At 43.7% G+C, this 24,488-nt stretch overlaps 1 protein-coding gene across 1 annotated transcript in view; it reads left to right on the plus strand.

The window, feature by feature from the left end:
- ERC2 (ELKS/RAB6-interacting/CAST family member 2) overlaps positions 1-24,488 on the plus strand; it is a 617,452-nt gene that overhangs the window by 505,835 nt on the left and 87,129 nt on the right. The window contains exon 13 of the mRNA XM_058170468.1: positions 16,007-16,154. Within this exon, the coding sequence (XP_058026451.1) occupies positions 16,007-16,154 (148 nt within the window). The remainder of the gene's footprint in view (positions 1-16,006; positions 16,155-24,488) is intronic.

The following is a 24,488-nucleotide window of genomic DNA, read 5'->3' on the forward strand; positions in this document are numbered from 1 at the left end:
TCATTAAATTCAACTGAATTGCTAACTCATTTATAGTGCTGATCTGTTGCCAACGCATTCCCAACCTTGCAGAAGGACCTATTGACCACGTAGTACTGTTCTTGAGCCAGTGGCAAATATTATCTTTTGATACAGGAAGTTGTTACTTAGTGACTGCAATTGGGATTGGTGAACAGAAAATCATGTGACCAAACCCTTCTTTATTAACTCTACATGTCACAAATCAGTTGTGAAGTGACCACTTGACCACATGGTGATGACTTGACCATGGGATGTTGCAAAGATGGAAATGTAAATGTATTGGTCACAAAGTTGGGAGATATTTTTCTCGCATGTTTGAAACTTTGAGCAGTTGCTAAATGAAGCAAGCGGTAAGCAAGCAAGTACTACCTGTCTAGTTAAGAGATTAAAAAAGCACATTACATCAGATCTTCAGCAGTAACATTTCTCTAGTGCACGGGTGTCTAATTCATGGTGTCACATTGCCATCACATGATGTATTGTGATGTTGTTCCCATTCACGGAGCTGGGGTGGGTGTGGCCTATGCATGACGCGTCTGGCCCATGGGCCACCAGTTTGACACCCCTGCTCTAGTGTTATCTTCCATCTTTTAAATCATGACCCTTCAGCTTGTCCAGCTTTTTAAAAAATGCTTAAACAGGACTAAGAAAGCCAACATGGGGCACAGCTATATTTCTATGTCACAACACAGTATCTGAAAGTAATTAAAACAATCTCTCAATGTGTTGTTCTATGACTGTACCCTCTTTGGATTTACCTCCCTGTGCACGGAGCAGCATTAGATCAGAATTTCCTGACTTTTGGGCAATACTGCATGGTGGGAAAATATCATGGTATATGAGGTCCTTACCCGCCATAGGTTGCCTGTAGAAAGATTAGGAGTCAGAGCCAGCTTGGAGAAGAGGGCACGGTGTGATGTCTTCCCCTCTATATATTGTTATATACTTGGGAAGAATCTGTGGAGAAGTGCTAGTTCCAGGAGCTGTAACTATTTCCTTTTATGGATCGGCCTCCAGAATCCATTCCTGAGAAATTCTTCTGTCAGCCAGTGCCACAATACATACCAGTAAATCTAGAATGTCGTATGTGGTTTGAATTTTTCCATAAATTATGATTTTGGGGCAGTTGTGCAGATGTGACCTAATATATCGTTTTAAAAAGGAAATGTGCATTCAAAGCAGATAATAGAACTCTGTATCCAACATCTATCTCCATAGTAGATTAAGAACATGTTGGGTTGGGGGCAGAAGGTGAATAAAAGAAAGAAGTTGCTTCAAATGATCTCTCAGCACAGTTTTCCTGAAATCATCTCCTCCGGAACCTAAAGTTGAATGCTCAGGGTCAGAAGGGAAAGAAAACAACAATTAAGGTGACAGGATGATTGAGTAGCTTATTTCCAATTCACTTATGATCAGAACATAAAAGGTGGGATATACATTCCAGTTCAAGTGGTATTAATTATATGTTATTGTTGTTATTTTGCAATTAATTATATACCGTATATACTCGAGTATAAGCCGAGTTTTTCAGCACGTTTTTTGTGCTGAAAAACGCCCCCTCGGCTTATACTCGAGTCAACTCTGCAGAGCCGACCCAGGAGAGGTTTTGCCCTCGGGAACAGCTGGGCCGCCAGGCCGAGCCCAAATGCTGCCGGATGCTTTGCCAGCTCGGCCGGCTCGTTTTGGGGCGGCGGCTGGCCTCCGGCGTTTTCTTCCGCCGCTTTTTGATGGCGGTGGCAGCGGTGGTCGGCGGAGGGGCGGGGCGGAGGCGTTGTCACTCTCGCCTCCTCTCACTCGCCCAAGGGCCAAGGCGAGAAGAAAGTACCGTAAATAAAGAACTGAGGCGTGCAATTTTGAGGATACGCGCTGGGCTTGGGGGGTAACGGGAGGGGAAAGAGAATCGTTCAAAAGCCACTCATGAGGCGGAGTTTGCGGAGTATCTGGATTCCCCTTCTGACATCGCCCTCAGCGAGCCCTCCTAGTGCTGCTTCCACGCCGTTTCAGCCTCCAAAGCGACTGTCAGTCTAAATCCACTTCGCTCGAAGCCCCTCGTTTCTTCCTTTCCCACTACACACCTGAGGTACCCGAGGCGCGGGCCCGCCGTCCTCACTTGCCGCTAATCCCCCCTCCCCCAGCAAATCCAAGAGTAGCTGAGAAGAAAGCGGGCTGGCTTCACCCTCCTCCCCGACCTGCGCAACGTGCCCGGGCTCCGCGCTCGCCTTTACCTTCGAAGAAGCGCTGCAGAGCCTCGGTCTCGCCCACCACCTCCATAGCTGGGCCATGCACCAGCGGTCGGGCTAGTCGCCGAGCCCGCACAGGGCATCCCCGGCCAGGCGCCTCGAGCGCGCAACACCAGTGGCGCGCGCCCCGGAGCCCTTTTTGCCCTGGGACTTTGCACTAGGCTCCACCGGACTCTGGCCCCGAGCTGGGGCGTGCCTCCGGCGTTTTCTTCCGCCGCTTTTTGATGGCGGCGGCGGTGGTCGGCAGAGGGGGCGGGGGGCGGGGGGGGCGTTCGACATTTTCGCCCCCTCTCACTCGTCCAAGGGCCAAGGGGCGAGAAGAAAGTACCGTAAATAAAGAACTGAGGCGTGCAATTTTGAGGATCTGGCGCTGGGCTTGGGGGTAGCAGGAGGGGAAAGAGAATCGTTCCAAAAGCCACTCGCGAGGCGGAGTTTGCGGGAGTATCTGGATTCCCCTTCTGACATCGCCCTCAGCGAGCCCTCCTAGTGCTGCTTCCACGCCGTTTCAGCCTCCAAAGCGACTGTCAGTCTAAATCCACTTCGCTCGAAGCCCCTCGTTTCTTCCTTTCCCACTACACACCTGAGGTACCCGAGGCGGCGGGGCCCGCCGTCCTCACTTGCCGCTAATCCCCTCCCCAGCAAATCCAAGAGTAGCTGAGAAGAAAGCGGGCTGGCTTCACCTCCTCCCGACCTGCATAGCGTGCCCGGGCTCCGCGCTCGCCTTTACCTTGAAGCGCTGCAGAGCCTCGGTCTCGTCCACCACCTCCATAGCTGGGCCATGCACCAAGCGGTCGGGCTAGTCGCCGAGCCGCACAGGGCATCCCCGGCCAGGCGCCTCGGCGCGCAACACCAGTGGCGCGCGCCCGGAGCCCTTGCCCTGGGACTTTGCACTAGGCTCCACGGACTCTGGCCCCGAGCTGGGCGTGCCTCAGCGTTTTCTTCGCCGCTTTTGATGGCGGCGGCGGTGGTCGGCAGAGGGGCGGGGCGGAGGGGGCGTTCGACATTTTCGCCCCCTCTCACTCGTCCAAGGGCCAAGGGGCGAGAAGAAAGTACCGTAAATAAAGAACTGAGGCGTGCAATTTTGAGGATACGCGCTGGGCTTGGGGGGTAACGGGAGGGGAAAGAGAATCGTTCCAAAAGCCACTCGCGAGGCGGAGTTTGCGGGAGTATCTGGATTCCCCTTCTGACATCGCCCTCAGCGAGCCCTCCTAGTGCTGCTTCCACGCCGTTTCAGCCTCCAAAGCGACTGTCAGTCTAAATCCACTTCGCTCGAAGCCCCTCGTTTCTTCCTTTCCCACTACACACCTGAGGTACCCGAGGCGGCGGGGCCCGCCGTCCTCACTTGCCGCTAATCCCCCCTCCCCCAGCAAATCCAAGAGTAGCTGAGAAGAAAGCGGGCTGGCTTCACCCTCCTCCCCGACCTGCGCAACGTGCCCGGGCTCCGCGCTCGCCTTTACCTTCGAAGAAGCGCTGCAGAGCCTCGGTCTCGTCCACCACCTCCATAGCTGGGCCATGCACCAAGCGGTCGGGCTAGTCGCCGAGCCCGCACAGGGCATCCCCGGCCAGGCGCCTCGAGCGCGCAACACCAGTGGCGCGCGCCCCGGAGCCCTTTTTGCCCTGGGACTTTGCACTAGGCTCCACCGGACTCTGGCCCCGAGCTGGGGCGTGCCTCCGGCGTTTTCTTCCGCCGCTTTTTGGTGGCGGCGGTGGTCGGCAGAGGGGGCGGGGGGCGGAGGGGGCGTTCGACATTTTCGCCCCCTCTCACTCGTCCAAGGGCCAAGGGGCGAGAAGAAAGTACCGTAAATAAAGAACTGAGGCGTGCAATTTTGAGGATACGCGCTGGGCTTGGGGGGTAACGGGAGGGGAAAGAGAATCGTTCCAAAAGCCACTCGCGAGGCGGAGTTTGCGGGAGTATCTGGATTCCCCTTCTGACATCGCCCTCAGCGAGCCCTCCTAGTGCTGCTTCCACGCCGTTTCAGCCTCCAAAGCGACTGTCAGTCTAAATCCACTTCGCTCGAAGCCCCTCGTTTCTTCCTTTCCCACTACACACCTGAGGTACCCGAGGCGGCGGGGCCCGCCGTCCTCACTTGCCGCTAATCCCCCCTCCCCCAGCAAATCCAAGAGTAGCTGAGAAAGCGGGCTGGCTTCACCCTCCTCCCGACCTGCATAGCGTGCCCGGGCTCCGCGCTCGCCTTTACCTTGAAGAAGCGCTGCAGAGCCTCGGTCTCGTCCACCACCTCCATAGCTGGGCCATGCACCAAGCGGTCGGGCTAGTCGCCGAGCCGCACAGGGCATCCCCGGCCAGGCGCCTCGAGCGCAACACCAGTGGCGCGCCCGGAGCCCTTTTGCCCTGGGACTTTGCACTAGGCTCCACGGACTCTGGCCCCGAGCTGGGCGTGCCTCAGCGTTTTCTTCCGCCGCTTTTGATGGCGGCGGTGGTCGGCAGAGGGGCGGGGCGGAGGGGCGTTCGACATTTTCGCCCCTCTCACTCGTCAAGGGCCAAGGCGAAGAAAGTACCGTAAATAAAGAACTGAGGCGTGCAATTTTGAGGATACGCGCTGGGCTTGGGGGGTAACGGGAGGGGAAAGAGAATCGTTCCAAAAGCCACTCGCGAGGCGGAGTTTGCGGGAGTATCTGGATTCCCCTTCTGACATCGCCCTCAGCGAGCCCTCCTAGTGCTGCTTCCACGCCGTTTCAGCCTCCAAAGCGACTGTCAGTCTAAATCCACTTCGCTCGAAGCCCCTCGTTTCTTCCTTTCCCACTACACACCTGAGGTACCCGAGGCGGCGGGGCCCGCCGTCCTCACTTGCCGCTAATCCCCCCTCCCCCAGCAAATCCAAGAGTAGCTGAGAAGAAAGCGGGCTGGCTTCACCCTCCTCCCCGACCTGCGCAACGTGCCCGGGCTCCGCGCTCGCCTTTACCTTCGAAGAAGCGCTGCAGAGCCTCGGTCTCGTCCACCACCTCCATAGCTGGGCCATGCACCAAGCGGTCGGGCTAGTCGCCGAGCCCGCACAGGGGCATCCCCCCGGCCAGGGCGCCTCGAGCGCGCAACACCAGTGGCGCGCGCCCCGGAGCCCTTTTTGCCCTGGGACTTTGCACTAGGCTCCACCGGACTCTGGCCCCGAGCTGGGGCGTGCCTCCGGCGTTTTCTTCCGCCGCTTTTTGATGGCGGCGGCGGTGGTCGGCAGAGGGGGCGGGGGGCGGAGGGGGCGTTCGACATTTTCGCCCCCTCTCACTCGTCCAAGGGCCAAGGGGCGAGAAGAAAGTACCGTAAATAAAGAACTGAGGCGTGCAATTTTGAGGATACGCGCTGGGCTTGGGGGGTAACGGGAGGGGAAAGAGAATCGTTCCAAAAGCCACTCGCGAGGCGGAGTTTGCGGGAGTATCTGGATTCCCCTTCTGACATCGCCCTCAGCGAGCCCTCCTAGTGCTGCTTCCACGCCGTTTCAGCCTCCAAAGCGACTGTCAGTCTAAATCCACTTCGCTCGAAGCCCCTCGTTTCTTCCTTTCCCACTACACACCTGAGGTACCCGAGGCGGCGGGGCCCGCAGTCCTCACTTGCCGCTAATCCCCCCTCCCCCAGCAAATCCAAGAGTAGCTGAGAAGAAAGCTACTCTTTTCGCCCCCTCTCACTCGTCCTCCTCTTGTCCGCGGTGGGGGCGGAGGGGGCGTTTGTCACTCTCGCCCTCCTCTTACTCGTCCTCCCAATAAAATGCAAAGGTTTCAAAGCATGTTTTGGAAAAGCAGCGAGGGATGGGGGGAGAATGCTGCCTTGAATGTGAAAGAAACGTGGAAAACTCCAACTACAGTATAAAAAAAAAACATTTGCACTCAGTACTTTTTATTTTATTTTATTTTTTGCCAAGTTTTCCCCAGGGTTTTTTTCCCCCTATGGAAATTGGGGAGGTGGGAGAAAGAGGTGAAAAGAAAAGCCTCTTGGAAAGCGGAGAAATAGGGCAAGAACAAACAATTTCTCCCCGCCCCTCCCGGCGCCGTCCTTCTCTCCTGCCAGTCACATGGTTCAGTTTTTTTTCAGGCTAACTATACTTTGCGTTTCACTCCCCCAGTGAACATTGTAACCCAGATCACCCAAGACTTGCTTGTAAACAGCGAGCAAAATTACGGTAATCTCCTCTGCCAAATCTATTCCCAAACCCTCCCCCCCCCCAACACCTCCGCTCCAAAGGCAAGAAATGAACGCTGAATCCGAGAGGGGGGCAGGAGGAGGAGGAGGAGGAGGAGAGATGGGGGCATTGCAAGCTAGGGTGGGAAGAAGGAGGAGGAAGAAGAAGGGAGGCAAAAGAAACCGACCCTCGCGCAGATCAGCAAATTAGCTTTCCTTCTCCAAACCAATTTTTTTTTAAAAAAAAAACCTGTTCTACCCAGAGCAAATGGCAAATAAGCAGCCCGTTTTGAGTCTGATTATTGTTTCGCAGTGGTTGCCCTCTCTGATCTCCTTGTACATGACAAGGCACCTCTGTTTGTTATTGGTAATTCTCCTCTCCCTTCTTCCATTGGAGTCCTCTCCCCATCCTTTCCGAACGGGGCGGGCGATTTACCTTCTCTGCCTCTTTTTATTTTCCTGGAGGTGGAGGTGTATTCCTAAGGATGCCTTCAGTGCTGGGGAAGGAGCCGATCCATGGAGGGAGGGGCGGCGCTGCCGAGCCGCTGCTTACAGAGGCGAAAGAGCCAGGAGACCTTGGCATAGGTGGGCGGCTGGTGTAAGGCAGGGCAGAACCTTCGACCCGCAAGGATCACGGGAGGCAGAGAAGGAGGGAGGGAGGGAAGGAAAAGAAAAGAAAAGGGGGAGTGAAAATAAGAGCAGTCCGAGCAATAAATAAATATTGCTGGGCTGCTTTCCAAAAATCCTCAGCACGGAACTAAAAGTTGCAAGTGTTTTGTGAGTTCAAACAGTCCCTTCCAGACTAACACGTTTCATTAAAAGATACAAAGTTTGGTAAACTGAAGCTCGCTCTGTCCAATGCAAAAAAATCATCATCATCATATAATAATAATAATAATAATAATAATAATAATAATAATAATAATAATAATAATAATAATAATAATTGTATACCGCCCTTCTCCCATATATTTGTAATATTAGCAGGAAGGGTTACAGCAAGGAAAATCAATACAACCCGTTCTAAGCCGAAAACACATTTATATAAAGAGACCTGAAAACGTATTTGTATAGAAACAAATGTACGGTATTTGTCTCTTGTGATGATGTGTTGCAGGGTTATATAAATTGCTGTGTGATAGTTACAGCATTTCCAGAAAACACAGACTGGAAAAGAAAAGAAAAGGGAACGGTAGGGAATGAAAATGGATGACTGTGTCATCCATATCATCAACCTTTTGTGAAGTGTGTTGGGAAGCAACTTTTTAAAATAAGACCTTTTCTTGATCGTCTCCCTTATTAAAAAGGGGGCATTTGTCACTCTCGCCCTCCTCTCGCCTCTTGGCGTTTGACACACTCGCCCTCCTCTCACTCGCCCTCTTTTCGCCTTTGGAAAAGATAGCTTGCTGGTCCATGGGTCTCTTTGGACAGCTTTCTGGGGGTGATGGTTTCCTGATGGCAGTTGACGTCATAATAATTTTTTTTTCCTGTTAGGAATGGATCCCAGTACTTCTAATCCTGGACCATCAAAACAAAAGCATGAGTCATCTGAGCTGCTTTCAAACTTAAGGTTGTGTCAAGAGCAGAAGAAAGCAATAACAGTATTGCAAGTAGGGAATTTTGTGTTGATGAAAAACAAGTAAGGGAGTGGCGGAAAATGAAAGCTGACTTGGAAAAGCTTCCAAAGGCAAAAAAAGCTCGACGTGGTTTAACGAGTCCATTTGGGGCTCTAGAGACTGAATTGCATGAATGGGTTATGGAGTGTCGTCAAAATGGTTACTGTGTAACACGTATGGGAATTCGCTTACGTGCCCTTCAAATGGCTAAAGAAGAAAAATTTAAAGTACCAGGCACTGAAAAATTTGTTGCATCAGCAGGATGGTGTACCCGCTTCATGAATAGGTTTGGCCTATGTTTGCGGCAAAGAACAAAGATTGCACAGAAGCTGCCAAAAGACCTTGATGAAAAAGTGATGTCATTCCATTCATTCATCATAAAACAAAGAAGGATCCATAACTATGACCTTCAAGATATTGGAAATATGGATGAAACGCCTATGACCTTTGATCTTCCAAGCAACAGAACTGTGGCAAGTTTGGGAGACAAAACAATTTTACTAAGAACCACAGGAAATGAAAAAAACCATTTCACAGTCGTTCTGTCATGTTTGGCTAATGGAACCAAGCTGAGGCCTGTTATTATTTTTAAAAGAAAGACCTTGCCTAAAAAGGTAAAATTCCCGCCACGAATTACAGTGCGTGCACATGTTAAAGGCTGGATGGATGAAGATGGAACAAAAAAATGGCTGGAAGAAATTTGGAACGGACGACCAGGAGCAGCCTTAAAGAAAAAACCATCACTGTTAGTTTGGGATATGTTCAGAGCCCACATATCTGATGACATAAAAAAATTGGCAAAGTCATCTCAAGTCACTTTGGCCGTTATTCCAGGTGGGCTTACATCTGTATTGCAGCCCCTAGATGTCAGTTTAAATAAACCTTTCAAGGACCGTGTGCGAAGGATGTGGCATGAATGGATGACATCTGGTCAAGCTCAACTGACAAAAGTTGGAAATCTGAGAAAGCCAGACATACAACTAATAGCACAGTGGGTTCGTGATGCATGGGAAGATATTCCAGAGGACATGGTGCAACGTGCCTTCAAGAAATGTGGCATTAGTAATGCTATGGATGGCAGTGAAGACAGCGCATTGTATGAGGGTGACAGCAGTGATGATGACGACTGTGAACTCAGTGATGATGACAACGTATATGCGGATAACATCACAGACGCTGAAGTAGCTGAAGCTCTGTTTGGACAAACAGATGATGAGGAGGAGAGTTTTGAGGGATTTTAGCTCTCGTTAGCTTGGTTGCTGTTACTTTTAAAGATACTGTATTTTTGATACCATATTCTTTTTGGGGACCCCCTTTTGCACTTTTATTGTTTTTCGTTCAAATAAATATTCATGTTATTTTACTTGGCTCTATCTTTATTTTTTACATTGACCAGTAGCTGCCTCATTTCCCACCCTCGGCTTATACTCGAGTCAATAGTTTTTCCCAGTTTTTGTGGTAAAATTAGGTACCTCGGCTTATATTCGGGTCGGCTTATACTCGAGTATATACGGTATTTTATGACAATGTCAGTAGGCAGTGACAATGTCTATTGTAAGTATATTTGTAGGATTGGTAGGATTGGTGGCAATTATACAGGGGGGAAACTTGCATTCAGAAATATTGAAGTCTTCATATTGCATTGCCTCACTCAACTTAGTTACTATTGATAAAGCTTAGAAGACTGTGCTCTGACTAATCAAGCTGGGGAATGAAGCCAAAGTGTTTACATTATTCCCTTTTAAATAGACTCTGAGGTACCATGGCAATGGATTATTCTTAAAGGCTTCTGGGAAACAGTTCAAGAGGGTTAAACTGCCTGACAGCAATCAACACCGAACATTTGTTTAATTTTACACCTATTTTTTTCAGTGCAAGCTAAAACCATTTTTGTCCATTTCATTAGCTCTGCCGTAAACATTTTCTAAAAACTGAATACAGTGTAAGGTTATTAAATCTGTTTTAGTGCATGTTTTGATCTGTTGTTAATTAGGTTCAAGTGTATGTTAAATGTCTCTTATTTATTTTTGTTTTGTTTTTTAACCTTTTAACCCTTATTTTGAGACTAATATCTCTAACATATAGAAACTGATTTATAATAACCTATAAATATATTATTTTCCACCTTCTGTTTCATTTAGGTGACAGGATTGTGAATATGCGTGCATTCATTGCTTGGGGACTAATATCAAGAGCATGTGGTTGCTTCACAGCTCCAGATAGTCCTAAATGACATCAAATGTTTACAATAACTTCTAGACAAGCTTTTATCCTGGTTTGGAACCAAAATCCCTTTAATGGCTCTAATAAAAGGCATACACTGTGTGTTTGACAGGAGATAGAATAAATTTTCTTGGGACTTTATTACTATGTCTTTATAGTGGTCTCATGATGATTTCACATTTTTTTTCTAAACCAGTAGAAATGAATGATTTAGCCCTTAAAATATTTTTTAAAATCTTATCACAAACCTGCTTTTTCTATCACTGCTGTTGGTATTTATAGGTTTTCATAGAGCTGAGAGCACACATTTTCTGAATTTTGATCATATCACTGTCTACAGACTCTTCATATTTGTGATGAGTCAAATATGTGTAGGGTAGTGTAGGGTTCTTCTGAAAGCTGTATATATCTTATAATTAGAATAGAATAGAATTTTTATTGGCCAAGTGTGATTGGACACACAAGGAATTTGTCTTGGTGCATAAGCTCTCAGTGTATATAAAAAGACAAGATACATTCATCAAGAATCATAAGGTACAACACTTAATGATAGTCATAGAGTACAAATAAGCAATCAAATCATGTTAGGAAACAGTCAATATAAATCATAAGGATACAAGCAACAAGTTACAGTCATACAGTCATTAGTGGATGGAGATGGGTAATAGGAACGATGAGAAGGTTAATAGTATTGCAGACTTAGTAAATAGTTTGACAGTGTTGAGGGAATTATTTGTTTAGCAGAGTGATGGCGTTTGGGGAAAAACTGTCTTTGTGTCTAGTTGTTCTGGTATGCAATACTCTATAGCGTCATTTTGAGGGTAGGAGTTGAAACAGTTTATGTCCAGGATGTGAGAGGTCTGTAAATATTTTCACAGCCCTCTTTTTGACTGGTGCAGTATACAGGTTCTCAGTGGAAGGCAGGTTGGTAGTAACTGTTTTTTTCTGCAGTTCTAATTATCCTTTGAAGTCTGTGTCTGTCTTGTTGGGTTACAGAACCAAACCAGACAGTTATAAAGGTGCAGATGACAGACTCAATAATTCCCCTGTAGAACTATATCAGCAGCTCCTTAGGCAGTTTGAGCTTTCTGAGTTGGCGCAGAAAGAACATTCTTTGTTGTACTTTTTTGATGATGTTTTTGATGTTAGGTGTCCATTTTAGATCTTGTGATATGGTAGAACCTAGAAATTTGAAGGTCTCTACTGTTGATACTGTGTTGTCTAGTATTGTAAGAGGTGGTAGTATGGAAGGGTTTTTCCTAAAGTCTACCATATTTTTTACAGTTTTGAGTATGTTCAGTTCCAGATTGTTCTGGCTGTACCATGAGGCTAGTTGGTCAACCTACTGTCTGTATGCAGATTCATCATTGCCTCGAATGAGACCGATCACTGTTGTGTCATCTGTGAACTTCAGGAGTTTGACAGATGGATCATTTGAGATGCAGTCATTGGTATATAGAGAGAAGAGAAGCAGAGAGAGCACACAGCCTTGAGGGGCCCCTGTGCTAATTTTGCAGGTATCTGATGTGATTCTGATTAGCTTTACCTGCTGCTTCCTGTCTGCTATACTCATTTATGCGATTGAAACTTTTGGTATTGTACCTTGCTACAACATTCCCCAGAATTCAAGATTCTGATAAAATTCCTTGGTCTGAGTGTGGGTAACAATAATAGTATCAATCAATCATCATCACCATCCTATGTTGATGAAACCTCTTCTGATAAAGAAACTGTTACAGATTATAAAATTTGAGTAGTAAATTTAAGATGCTGCTTCTTTTGGGGCTATATTTACTATATCTCACAGTATTACTAGAAATGGAATAATGTCTTTAAAATTATATTCTCATACATATAAATTATTATTAGGAATTGGTGAGGTGTGGACCTGTGAAAAGAAACAATTAGCATTCTGGAGTGGGTTTTATTACTAAGATTTATTAAAAAAGAAATCTGGTTGCCTTCAAAAGACCATGATAAGTTTTGTTTTCATTATAGCTACAATTACTCATGGTTTGGGAGATTGGCAGCAATGAATTGGAACCAATCTTTCTTGAAACATATTTTTTTTGCTGTCAACCCTCAGTGAATACCCTGCTTAAGTGATTTATGAGGACTAACTTTGCAATTTAGTCAGTACTGAATCAAGAAGACAATTGAAAAAGATGGCAGAGTTCACATCTTGTTGATCATGTTTTATGCACAGTTGATGAGTACCATTGTAAAATAATTTGTAAAAAGTGTAATCACCCAGTGTAAAATGGTAAAACTTGCAATCGAGGGATGGATGAATATGTTTGTAGTTAATGAAAGAGGGTCTGGAGCCGAGAGAGACCACTGTTCCTCAGATAGCCGGCTGTGAATCCCTTCTTGTGAAGTGGGGCCATAAGAATCAGATGGGTCTGTTGATCGCGTACCTGGCTCCTTGCTACGTGACTACAGCCCTGCCTGAGCTGCTGGAGGTGCTTGCCGGGGTGGCTGTTGAGATCCCCAGACTTTTGGTCATGGGTGATTTCAACTTGCCATCGGCCGGCTTGTCGTCAACAGTGGTTCAGAAGTTCCAGGCTTCCATGACGGCCTTGGACCTGATCCAAGTAACGGATGGCCCTACCCACACGGGGGGATCCGCGCTGGACCTGATTTATATCTCTGGACAGTGGTTTAATGATCTGGTAGTAAGAGATTTAGTGACGATACCGGTGTCATGGTCAGATCATTTTCTCCTCCGCCTAGACTTTCAGACCGCTACTCACCACCGCAGGGAGATGGAACCAATGTGTTGGTTCCGTCCCAGGCGCCTGATGGACCCTGAGAGGATCTTGCCCACAGCACGACCGAAGAACTAGTGGCGGCCTGGGAACAGGCCGCGGCTGGGGCTTTGGACCGTGTCGTGCCTTTGCGGCCTCTGACCCGGCACAGATCTCAATTAGCTCCTTGGTTCTCTGAGGAGCTGAGAGAGATGAAACACCGGAGAAGACGCCTAGAGAGTGCCTGGAGGTCCAGCCGTTCCGAAGCTGATCAGACACTAGTTAGGTCTTTTTCAAAGACCTACCTAGTGGCACTGAGGGTGGCGAGGCGTTCCTACGCTTCCTCCCTCATTGCGTCGGCAGATAACCACCCGGCCGCCCTGTTTCGGGTGACCCGTTCCCTCCTTCACCAGGGGGGACGGGATGACCCCTTACAGGGACGTGCCGAGGAGTTTAGTGGTTATCTATATGATAAAATCGTTCAGATTCGGAATAGCTTGGACCAAGATTGCGGTGATCCGGATGAGATTACTGAGACGCGTCTTGCTGATGTTGTTTGGGATGAGTTTGATTCTGTGGCTCTCGAGGACGTGGACAGGTTGTTGGGTAGGCTGAATGCCACCACGTGTTTACTGGACCCGTGCCCCTCCTGGCTGGTGCTGGCCACTCAGGAGGTGACACGAAGCTGGCTCCGGGGTATCATAAATGCTTCTTTGATGGAGGGGATCTTTCCCACCGCCTTGAAAGAGGCGGTGGTGAGACCCCTCCTCAAGAAGCCTTCCCTGGACCCAGCTATTTTGGGTAACTATTGTCCAGTCTCCAACCTTCGCTTTGTGGCGAAGGTTGTAGAGAGTGTGGTGGCATGGCAGTTCCGTCAGTACCTGGAGGAAGCTGTCTATCTAGACCCGTTCCAGTCCGGCTTCCGGCCCGGGTATAGCACGGAGACAGCTTTGGTCGCATTGGTGGATGACCTCTGGAGGGCCAGGGATAGGGGTTGTTCCTCTGCCCTGGTCCTGTTAGATCTCTTATCGGCTTTTGATACCATCGACCATGGTATCCTGCTGCGCTGGTTGGAGGGGTTGGGAGTGGGAGGCAGCGTTTATCGGTGGTTCTCCTCCTACCTCTCCGACCGGTCGCAGACGGTGTTGACAGGGGGGCAGAGGTCAGCCGTGAGGCGCCTCACGTGTGGGGTGCTGCAGGGGTCGATTCTCTCGCCTCTCCTGTTCAACATCTACATGAAGCCGTTGGGCGAGGTCATCAGTGGCTTTGGGGTGAGTTATCATCTGTACGCTGATGATACCCAGCTGCACTTCTCCACCCCAGGCCACCCCAGCGAAGCTGTCGAAGTGCTGTCCCGTTGTTTGGTGGCCGTACGGGTCTGAATGGGGAGAAACAGACTCAGACTCAATCCATCCAAGACGGAGTGGCTGTGGATGCCGGCATCCCGGTACAGTCAGCTGCAACCGCGGCTGACTGTTGGGGGCGAGTCACTGGCCCCAACGGAAAGGGTGCGCAACTTGGGCGTTCTCCTGGATGGACGGCTGTCGTTTGAAGATCACTTGACGGCCATCTCCAGGAGAGCTTTTTACCAGGTCCGCCTGGTCCGCCAGTTGTGCCCCTTTCTTGACCAGGATGCCTTATGCACGGTCACTCATGCTCTCGTCACTTCTCGCCTGGATTATTGCAATGCTCTCTACATGGGGCTACCCCTGAAGTTCACTCGGAGACTTCAGTTAGTCCAGAATGCAGCTGCGCGGGTGATTGAGGGTGCACCACGTTGCTCCAGGGTAACACCACTCCTGCGCAGTCTGCACTGGCTACCTGTGGTCTTCCGGGTGCGCTTCAAGGTTTTGGTTACCACCTTCAAAGCGCTCCATGGCTTAGGGCCCGGGTACTTACGGGACCGCCTGCTGCTGTTTCCACATGTCTCCCACCGACCCGTGCGCTCTCACAGAGAGGGTCTTCTCAGGGTGCCGTCCGCTAAGCAGTGTCGGCTGGCGGCCCCCAGGGGAAGGTCCTTCTCTGTGGGAGCACCTACCCTCTGGAACGAACTTCCCCCCGGTTTACGCCAATTGCCTGACCTTCGGACCTTTCGCCGGGAACTGAAAACTTATTTATTTACTCAAGCGGGACTGGCCTGATTTTTAAACTCTAAATTTTAAATCTTAAATTTTTAGTTGTAATTTTATTGGGTATTTTATATGGTCTATTAGATGGTTTTAATTTCGGCCTTTTATTGAATAAGCTTTTTAACTGTTATTTTAGTATGTATATTAATTGTTTTAAATGAAGCTGTACACCGCCCTGAGTCCTTCGGGAGAAGGGCGGTATAAAAGTTTAATTAATTAATTAAATAAATAAATAAATAAATAAATAATAAATAAACTTGTAAAAAACAGGCTTCAAAAATTATATTTTAACAATAAAAAACTGGTAAGTAACTACCTAAGCAACTTGAAGTATGCCATAGTGTTTTCTAACATAATATGGAAAGTAGCAAGACTTAAACTGAGTTCCTTAGATTCTTTATTAGATCAGAGTAATATATCAATTATGAACATTAGTTAACTTGAATTCTGCTGTTCCAAGTTCACATATGGTTTTGCAGACATGGTTTTAATTTATACCACATTCAATATATGCACCAGGTATTCATGTAAATAGTATTCATGCACCATTATTTATAAAATATCCGATATTCACTTGCCAATGATGTCATAAATTAAATTACAAGAATATTATACAAATCAACCCAGAAAAAAATATGTTTGGGGGTACCATGTATATGCAAGCTAAAATTCAATGATTTTCTTCTACATTTTATAAAATATTCTTTGTTCTAAAAAATGTTTGCCCAGAGGTTTGACTTTCTTTCTTTCTTTCTTTCTTTCTTTCTTTCTTTCTTTCTTTCTTTCTTTCTTTCTTTCTTTCTTTCTTTCTTTCTTTCTTTCTTTCTTTCTTTCATTCTCTCTCTCTTTCTCTCTTTCTCTTTCTTTTTATCTCTCTCTCTCTTTCTCTCTCTCTCTCTTTTTTCAGACAGGAAGCATTGCTTGCTGCCATTAGTGAAAAAGATGCAAACATTGCCTTGCTTGAGCTGTCTGCTTCAAAGAAAAAGAAAACGCAGGAAGAAGTGATGGCTTTGAAAAGAGAAAAAGACAGATTGGTCCATCAACTAAAACAACAGGTTGGGAACCTTTTCTCCCCATTTCTTTCTAGGGACTCCGATATTATTTTCTCAGTTTTCTTCTGACTTTAAGTTAAGCCTTAAAACAAACTTTGTGACAGCTGGAGGAAAAGTGAGGATCAAAATACATGTCATCTCTCTACTATTTTACTGGTCTTTAGCTGAATGTAGAGTTAGCTTATTCCATATATATCTTGTTTTCCCTTTTTCTTCACATCTAACTACTGATTATACAATAGTAGACAGCAAACTTTTGAGTTATTATTTCCTGTATATTGTTGCATTATTTGCTTTTTTGGATGATCCAATTGTGAACCTTTTCCAGGTTTATCTGGAAGTTATATATGTAACTGGATTTCAGCACAAATCTAGCTATAATTTACTTCAGTTATAATTACCAGTTGTACATCTGTGTGTGTGTATATACACATGTACACACATTCTTGTCCCCAAAGTTTGCAATTAATTAACAAAATATGTTTGTTTTTCCCCTTGCTGTTTTAAAAAAAATATTACAACCCACTGTGCAGTATGATTTATTGTTTTCAATATTTGATTTGAACTAAAGGAACCTGAATTTAGGATGTCATAACCTTAACAGTTTATACAAGTGAGACCTCAAAACAAATTAACTACTAATCAAATTAATAAATAAAATAAATATTTATGCCTCGGGATAAAAATAAAAGAACTAATTATTCATTTCAAATAATCAAATTTATCATGTCATTTTTCAATTTTTGTTGGGAATACATTGTATATTTTTCAGCTACTCTCCATGTTATAATCATTAGCGTTCTCCAATCAGGAAAGACATGGATCTATTGACAGGTACTTGGGCTGACAGCATCAAGTTATTAAAGATGCCTGGTAAGATGGTCTTACCCAGTTTTCTTGAAACAGTTTGATCCTATTGGACTTGATGAAGTGGACAGGGTCCTCAGTGCTATCAGGACAACTACCTGTCAATTAGATCCATGTCCAGCCTAGTTGATGAAAGCCTCCAGGATGGAGACTTCTAGGTAGGTTCAGGCAAGGATAAATGCACTACTGCAAGAAGGATGTTCCTGGGACCTTACCAGGTAGACCTGCAGTCATGCAGGTTAAAGGCATGGATTCATTCCAGTTATCTTTACATTACCAGAAATTTCTTAAATGCCTGAGATAATGACTTTTCTTCATTTACAGTTATCCCAAGAGTCTAATATAAGATTTCAGAAATTATTCTCTAGTACTCCACTCCTCTTCATTTGGGTCAATTTAGAGGAGGTTCATACCCATGTTGAAGTTATCAGCTTTGTTGCTGCTCTCACTCTACAATGTCCTTCAGAATATCTCCCATGAATGACAAGTTGTCATTTAGAAGCAAAATATATAACCCTGCTTTTTAGAGCCGGTGGCACAGTGGTTAGAATGCAGTACTGCAGTTTGGCAGTTCAATTCTCAAGGTTGACCCAACCTTCCATCCTTCTGAGGTGGGTAAAATGAGGAACCAGGTTATTGGGGGCAATATGCTGACTCTGTAAACCACTGTGAAGTGGTATATAAGTCTAAGTGCTAAGTGCTATTGCTAGAATACCAGTAAATAGAAAGCAAATGCTAAAATCAACCTTGTGGCTTAGCTTTTACTGATATTGATGCCACAAAAGTATGGATAGAAATGTGATCTCTGTGTGCAAGAAAACCCATTACTGAATCATATAGATTTGTCCCAACTATTTAAACAGTATAGAAAGCCTGAAATTAAAAACAGTAAATGTCTCCACAAAGCCTTATCCTTTTTTAAACAATACCATTTCTCTACTTTTATCTGTTTTCTTGTGCTACATACCTTCCCATCAATCGCTTTATCTTCTAGACATTTAATTTTCTGGGAATTGTCTATCTTCCTGAGTAGTCAACAAAATCCCTATTGTTGAAAAGCTTCCTTTATGAAAAACGGATGGCCTTGAATTCCAAAGATTCGCCATATAAAGGGCAGGTCTCATTTTTCTTTCTGAGAAAGTGTGAAAAGGAATAATAATTTATTTTAATGATTAGCAAACTTAGACTTCCCAAAACTGAAGATTTGTATTTTGGAATACAAGCAATAGCAATAGACTTATATACTGCTTTACAGTGCTTCTACAGTTCTCTCTAAGCGGTTTACAGAGTCAGCATATTGCCCCCCAACGATTTTACTCACCTCGGAAGGTTGAAAGGCTAAGTCAACCTTGAGCCTGGTGAGATTTGAACTGCCAAATTGCAGGCAGCCAGCAGTCAGCAGAAGTAGCCGGCAGTACTGCACTCTAATCACTGCACTACCGCGACTCAACTTAGGGCCATTCCTCCCAGATCAGCTTTGGAACATATCACACAATTTCTGAAACAGAATTTTGGACTTATGGGTCAGGATCAGGCTTTTCTCTTTACTAGTTTTCCTCCATTCTCTTGCAAACTGTGATCACCTGATTATACTTGTGAATACATGTATAGAAGACCAAGTAAAGCTGACTTCCCTCCATACATGAGGGAAGATTCAGAAGAGGAAAGGGAAGGGTAGAAGAGCCCATTTTCATCTATATCTTTTTAAAGGGCGGTGTCATATTAAGGACTCTCCTACTCCTATTTCCCAAAGCATGTTCATCCAGCTATACTTGTGGGAAGAAGGGATTAGGGGTATCCTTACACAGAGCCATATTGTCTGCAAGCATCTGCAGGTACTTTTCTAGAGAAAGAAAGTACAAGATAAATGGATTTTCCTTCCCCTTCCTCCTTGGATACTCATCAGAATTCAGTCACTTACCCCTCTCTGAAATGACAAAGAGAAGATTGTTCAATCATTATTATCAGGAAGTTTCTTACTCTTTTGATTTGCAAAGTTTGTAACACATAATTTAAATGTGGTATCAAATGCTTTAAATCTTCAAACAGAAAGTGGTAGGCTTTTTGTTAATATATATCACATGAGTGATATTTGAGATTGAATACATGTCTTGTAACATATGGATATATTAGTGACTTAGAATAATGTTGCTGAAATATCATAATTCTGTAAATGGTTAGTATGTATTACTCTTTAGGAGCAATGCAATGTCCTTCTTTGGAAGGATTTGGTGGCTTGAAGACTTCTGTTTATCCACTTATTGATGAAATAGATCTCAGAGGAACTTACTTTTGTTTGCATTGCAAATCATACTGAAGAAAGCCATAAAAATGTTGGTCTCTCTCTGATTAGAAAAAGTCTAGGATGACAGGCTGTATTTAATTATGCTTCCTTTTCCTAATGCTCTTAATTCTTTTCCTTTAAAAAATAAAAGTATTCTTATTATGAAGGTAACTGCTGATGTCAGGAACTAAATCCTGATTCATGATGGGTGGAATTTATATTTATGGATCACTCAACATTTCAGAAATGATTGCCTAAAAGATAATGTATTCTTTCAAATGCTACAATGTCCAACCAAGATTAACAAAGAAACCTATATGGACATTGTAAGAATAAATCCATGAAAAATCAAAATAATGCTGGAGTAATTGTCAACAAAGGGTAAGGTGGCTCAATGGGTAAGATGCTGAGCTTGTCGATCGAAAGGTCGGCAGTTCAGCGGTTCTAATCCCTAGTGCTGCACAACAGGGTGAGCTCCCGTTACTTGTCCCAGCTTCTGCCAACCTAGCAGTTCGAAAGCACTTAAAAAATGCAGGTAGAAAAATAGGGACCACCTTTGATGGGAAGGTAACAGCGATCCATGCACTTTGACATTTAGTCATGCCGGCTACATGACCACGGAGACCTCTTCAGACAGTGCTGCCTCTTTGGCTTTGAAACACAGAGATGACCGCTGCCCCCTAGAGTCAGGAACAACTAGCACATATGTGCGAGGGGAACTTTTACCTTTTAATTGTCAACAAAATAAAATACACTTATTAATAATTGTAATAAATTCATGTATTATTTATTTAGGAAGGAAAAACAGTATCTAGTGACATACTTCTGTCTGTATAATTTTAATGTGATATATAATATTTTTTTTAAAAAAAATCACCCTTACATTAAATTCTTTATATAGTAAAGTAATTGAATGAGCTGTTTTAGGGATTTCCAGGGGTAACACAATACCCAGTTGGAATTTTAAACTTTTCATAAACGTGTTTATGGAAAAGAACATGGAACTACTTTTGTCATACACATCTAAATCAGCTTTGTAGCAGTTAATTTAGGAATAAGCAAATTTTGTTTTGTTTGCATATTATTGTAATGCAAAATGACTCAATTAGCATTTTTTTCAAAGGTCATGCAACTGGCATGGAATCAATCTCCATTTTGGTAGTTATTTATTTTTTGAAATAAAAAAACTACAATAAAAATATATGTACAAAACTGCATGTACTGAAAAATACATAAAGTGTTTAGCTGCTTGTTGATAGACAAGCATATAGTTATCTGTAATTGTATAGGTTTCCTACTTGAGCAGGAGGTTGGGCTAGAAGACCTCCAAGGTCACTTCCAATTCTGTTATTCTGTTATATAGAAATGTATACAAATAATGCTTGAGTACCGCATACACTTTTTAAAAATAAAATGTGCTTTACAAATAGGGAAAAGTGGAAAGATTAAAAAGAGAATCAGGCTGATGCATCATTTAGTCAGTTTCCAAAATAATTTGTCAACCATCAAATTATTTGACATGCAAATTTTGTTCAGTTGTATGTTAAAACATACTAGACCAGGGGTCTGCAAACTTAAGACTTGTGGACTTCAACTCCCAGAGTTCCTCAGCCAGCAAAGCTGGTTAGGGTTAGGGGTTAGGGTTAGGGTTAGTCTTAAAAGTCTTTTAAAAAAAAAGTCTTAAAAGAGCCAAGTTTGCAGACCCCTGTACTAGACAGTAGACTAGAATGTATAGATACTGAATTTTACTAACAGAAAATCCATAAATTGTTGTCATCTGAAAATATTATTTAGATCAGCGGGAAGAAGAACTAATTGTTATGTTACAAACCAAGATTTCTTTATGCAATATTCATTCTGTCTCTCTTGACTTTATATCTACAGGATATAGTGAAGCATAGATTGACTTAAAACATGAGGCAATGCTATTACACCTTGTGGATTACCTCAATATAACAAATTGATTCAAAGCAATTTGTTGTGATTGGATTAATGCCAAATGGATTGATTCCATCAGAATGTGTAATGCATCACAGCACTGTACTGAGATTGAATTACCAAAACCCAAATATGTCTAAGTTTGTTTCATTCACATAATATTTGGTAGGCTATTAAGGATTGTCTATTAATTATATATAATTATATAATTATAAATTAGTCTTAATTCTCTCTGTATTGTGTTTCTACATGCTTCTTTAAAGGTATTTCCAAGGTTAAACATTAGTTAACATTCCTGAGAACAATGACTTTTATTATGAGAAGAAAAGATGTATAGTACATATTCCAGGTGCCAAATTATAAACATACATTGATTTCCCTTATATTTCTGAAATGCCTCCTTTAAATTGATTATGTGTCACCAGTGTTAACCCATAATGACCACAATTAATAAAAAAAATCCATATTGATCTTGTTTACACTGTTTGATTGCTCATTGCCAAGTTGAGCCACCAACTGTTTCTAAAGGGAAAAAGTGGGCATCGCCCTCTATTAATTCCCCCACTCACTATTAAATTGGCCACTTTCAAGGCATACTTTTCATGTTATGTCACCTCCAGGGCTCCTGGATACAGTAATGCACTTAGTTGGCTGCAAGCTAATCCCAGTAATTCATTGGTTATTTAGCAGAGGCAGGAATAGCATCATGAAACTCCATTCCCGTTTAGAGTTAACTTGATTCAAATACTTCGGTTTCAAATGCCAAGAAAAATAACAAAATGGTGCATCTAAGGTGTTTTTTTTAAAAAAATAAAAGTACAACAAAAACTAATTAGCTCAGGAAAAGAAAGATAGTATTTTTATAAAAAAGTCTGCTGGTTTCTGCAAGAACTTTGACAAACCTGGGTCCAGGAATACCTTTATAAACTTAAACATCTGAATGATTAAACCCCCACAAGGGACTACAAAAATAAATGTGCCCAGTACCTATGGTACAAGGGAGTTAAATCAGCCTTGGCTGAACCTGCAGGTTCAGTATGTGCATATTGATGCTTCATCTCTGTGTGTGCATGCGTGTAGGGGCAGAAGTTTCTAAAATTGGCTCAGAATCAAGCAGGTATGAGCATAAGACATGACAGGAGCTTAAACAGTAGGTACCCTGAGACACAATTGTGTCCCATGCAGACTGCTGTAATACACTCTATATTGGGCTATAAGTCCATGTTGGGCTATAAGTCCAACATTCCCTTTTCCTCCAGAAAAAAGGCTCTGAGGGTATTAGCAACCCGTTCAGGCCTGCCGCAGGACTTGAGACCATGCTACTTACCTTACCCCATTTTTCTTTATGAGCCTGGGTGAGTTTTGGATTCTGTGGGTGAGTTCCCACCCTCGATCCCACTAACACTGGATATATTTCCTGCAATCCTTTCTTTATTTTATTTTTTATTTATTTTATTTATTTTATTTGTCACAACAATATATATAAGCATCACACAAAAGATTATATAGTATATAAACATATATATGAGGAAATATTAGGCGGTATAAGCATATATATATCTATATAAGAAGAAAAAAAGAAAAACAATAGGACAGGAACAGTAGGCACGTTTGTGCTCTTATGCACGCCCCTTATGGTCCTCTTAGGAATGGGGTGAGGTCAATAGTAAAAAGTTTTTGGTTAAAGCTTTTGGGATTATGGGAAGAGACCACAGAGTCAGGTAAAGTGTTCCAAGCACTGATGATTATGTTACAGAAGTCATATTTTCTGCAATCTAGATTAAAGAGGTTAACATTAAGTTTAAATCTATTGGTTGCTCTTGTATTATTGCAATTAAAGCTGAAGTAGTCTTTAACAGGAAGGACATTACAATAGATGATTCTATGAGTTAAACTTAGGTCTTGTCGAAGGCTCTTAGGTTTTGTCTTAGGTCTTGTTGAGTTCTAGGTTTTCTAAGCCTAGGATTTCAAGTCTGGTGGGATATTCTTCATTTTGCCAGTGGAGCTTAAGCTAGCTCCATCCTTTTCTCCTCCTATTGATAGGCAAATGTATTTTGTCTTCTTCTATTTATGCATTTACTTTTTATTCCAGCAGACCTTTGGCAGCTAAGTGAGTTGGCTGCTAAGTTAGTTTAGCTTTTAGTTGGGCAAGCAAAGTGAGTTGTCACTGCACTTACTGTTTTTACTCTTTTTAATCTTATTATAATAGCCACCTTGAGTGCCGTTCTTTGTTAGAACTTTAGAATAAATGTTCAGCAAATATGTACAGGTCTCTTTTGTTTATTGCATGTTTATAAGCCTGTTATATTTTAAATCTGACCTTCCTCCAAGTGGTTTGAGTTAGCGTACATGCTTTGCCAAGAAAAATAACAACCAGTTCCATTTCCAAGAAGGACAAGAATCCAAGTTAGACATTCCATCCATTATATAAAACTGCTTTTTAAATTCCCCTGCCATTTAGGGTGGATAGATGTCCTTCTGTTTTACTGAAATTTATTTGCATTTCTACTGTGCATTATCTTTCAGATTCAGAGAAGAAGGTGAGATTTGCTGCCCAATAAATATGTTCAGGATAGCACAACTGAGGAGGGAGCATTGGTAGTATGAAAAGCTAAATTGAAGATTCTGCAAAACTTTACTATTCAGAAATTATTGCAATCAAAAAGAAACCCCACTTTTAGTTACTAAAGGCCCTTTCTTATACTTAAATCCTTAGTTTCAATATTGCATCACGTATAGGAAACATGGGGGAAACTCTACAGCCCAAAATATTCTAGTAAACTTAACTGGGGAGGTCTGATGGACCTCAATGTGATTGGAGGATACTTTTAAATGCGATGTATTTAAGACTCTTTAAATCATATGCCTGTCAGCATTTAGTCTGTTCTTTTAACCACAGGAAAAATGTAATGAAGAAAGCAGAGGGTGTCTTAGGGAATGTGTCTGAAGAGAACAGGTTGAAAGATGACATAAATCAAATATATTGTAGCTGTGCATCAATAAAAGAGTTATTCTGAAATGTTGCAGCCAAAGTCAAAACCTTTCCAGAATCCCATGTATTAGAGTGGTTAATGTAGTTGTGGCCAAAATATTATACTGAGGCACCCATTTTCATTGAAGTAGCAGTCTGGCAGTCAACCAAGATGAGCAAGAACTGGTTTTGGACAAGATTTAGGGATGTTTAGCGTGATGACCACCATTAAATATATGCATGATCACAATGATAGTCTTGAGTTAAAGTAGGCAAC

Source organism: Ahaetulla prasina, chromosome 2 (genome assembly GCF_028640845.1).
Source record: "Ahaetulla prasina isolate Xishuangbanna chromosome 2, ASM2864084v1, whole genome shotgun sequence".
In the NCBI taxonomy this organism is placed as follows: domain Eukaryota; kingdom Metazoa; phylum Chordata; class Lepidosauria; order Squamata; family Colubridae; genus Ahaetulla; species Ahaetulla prasina.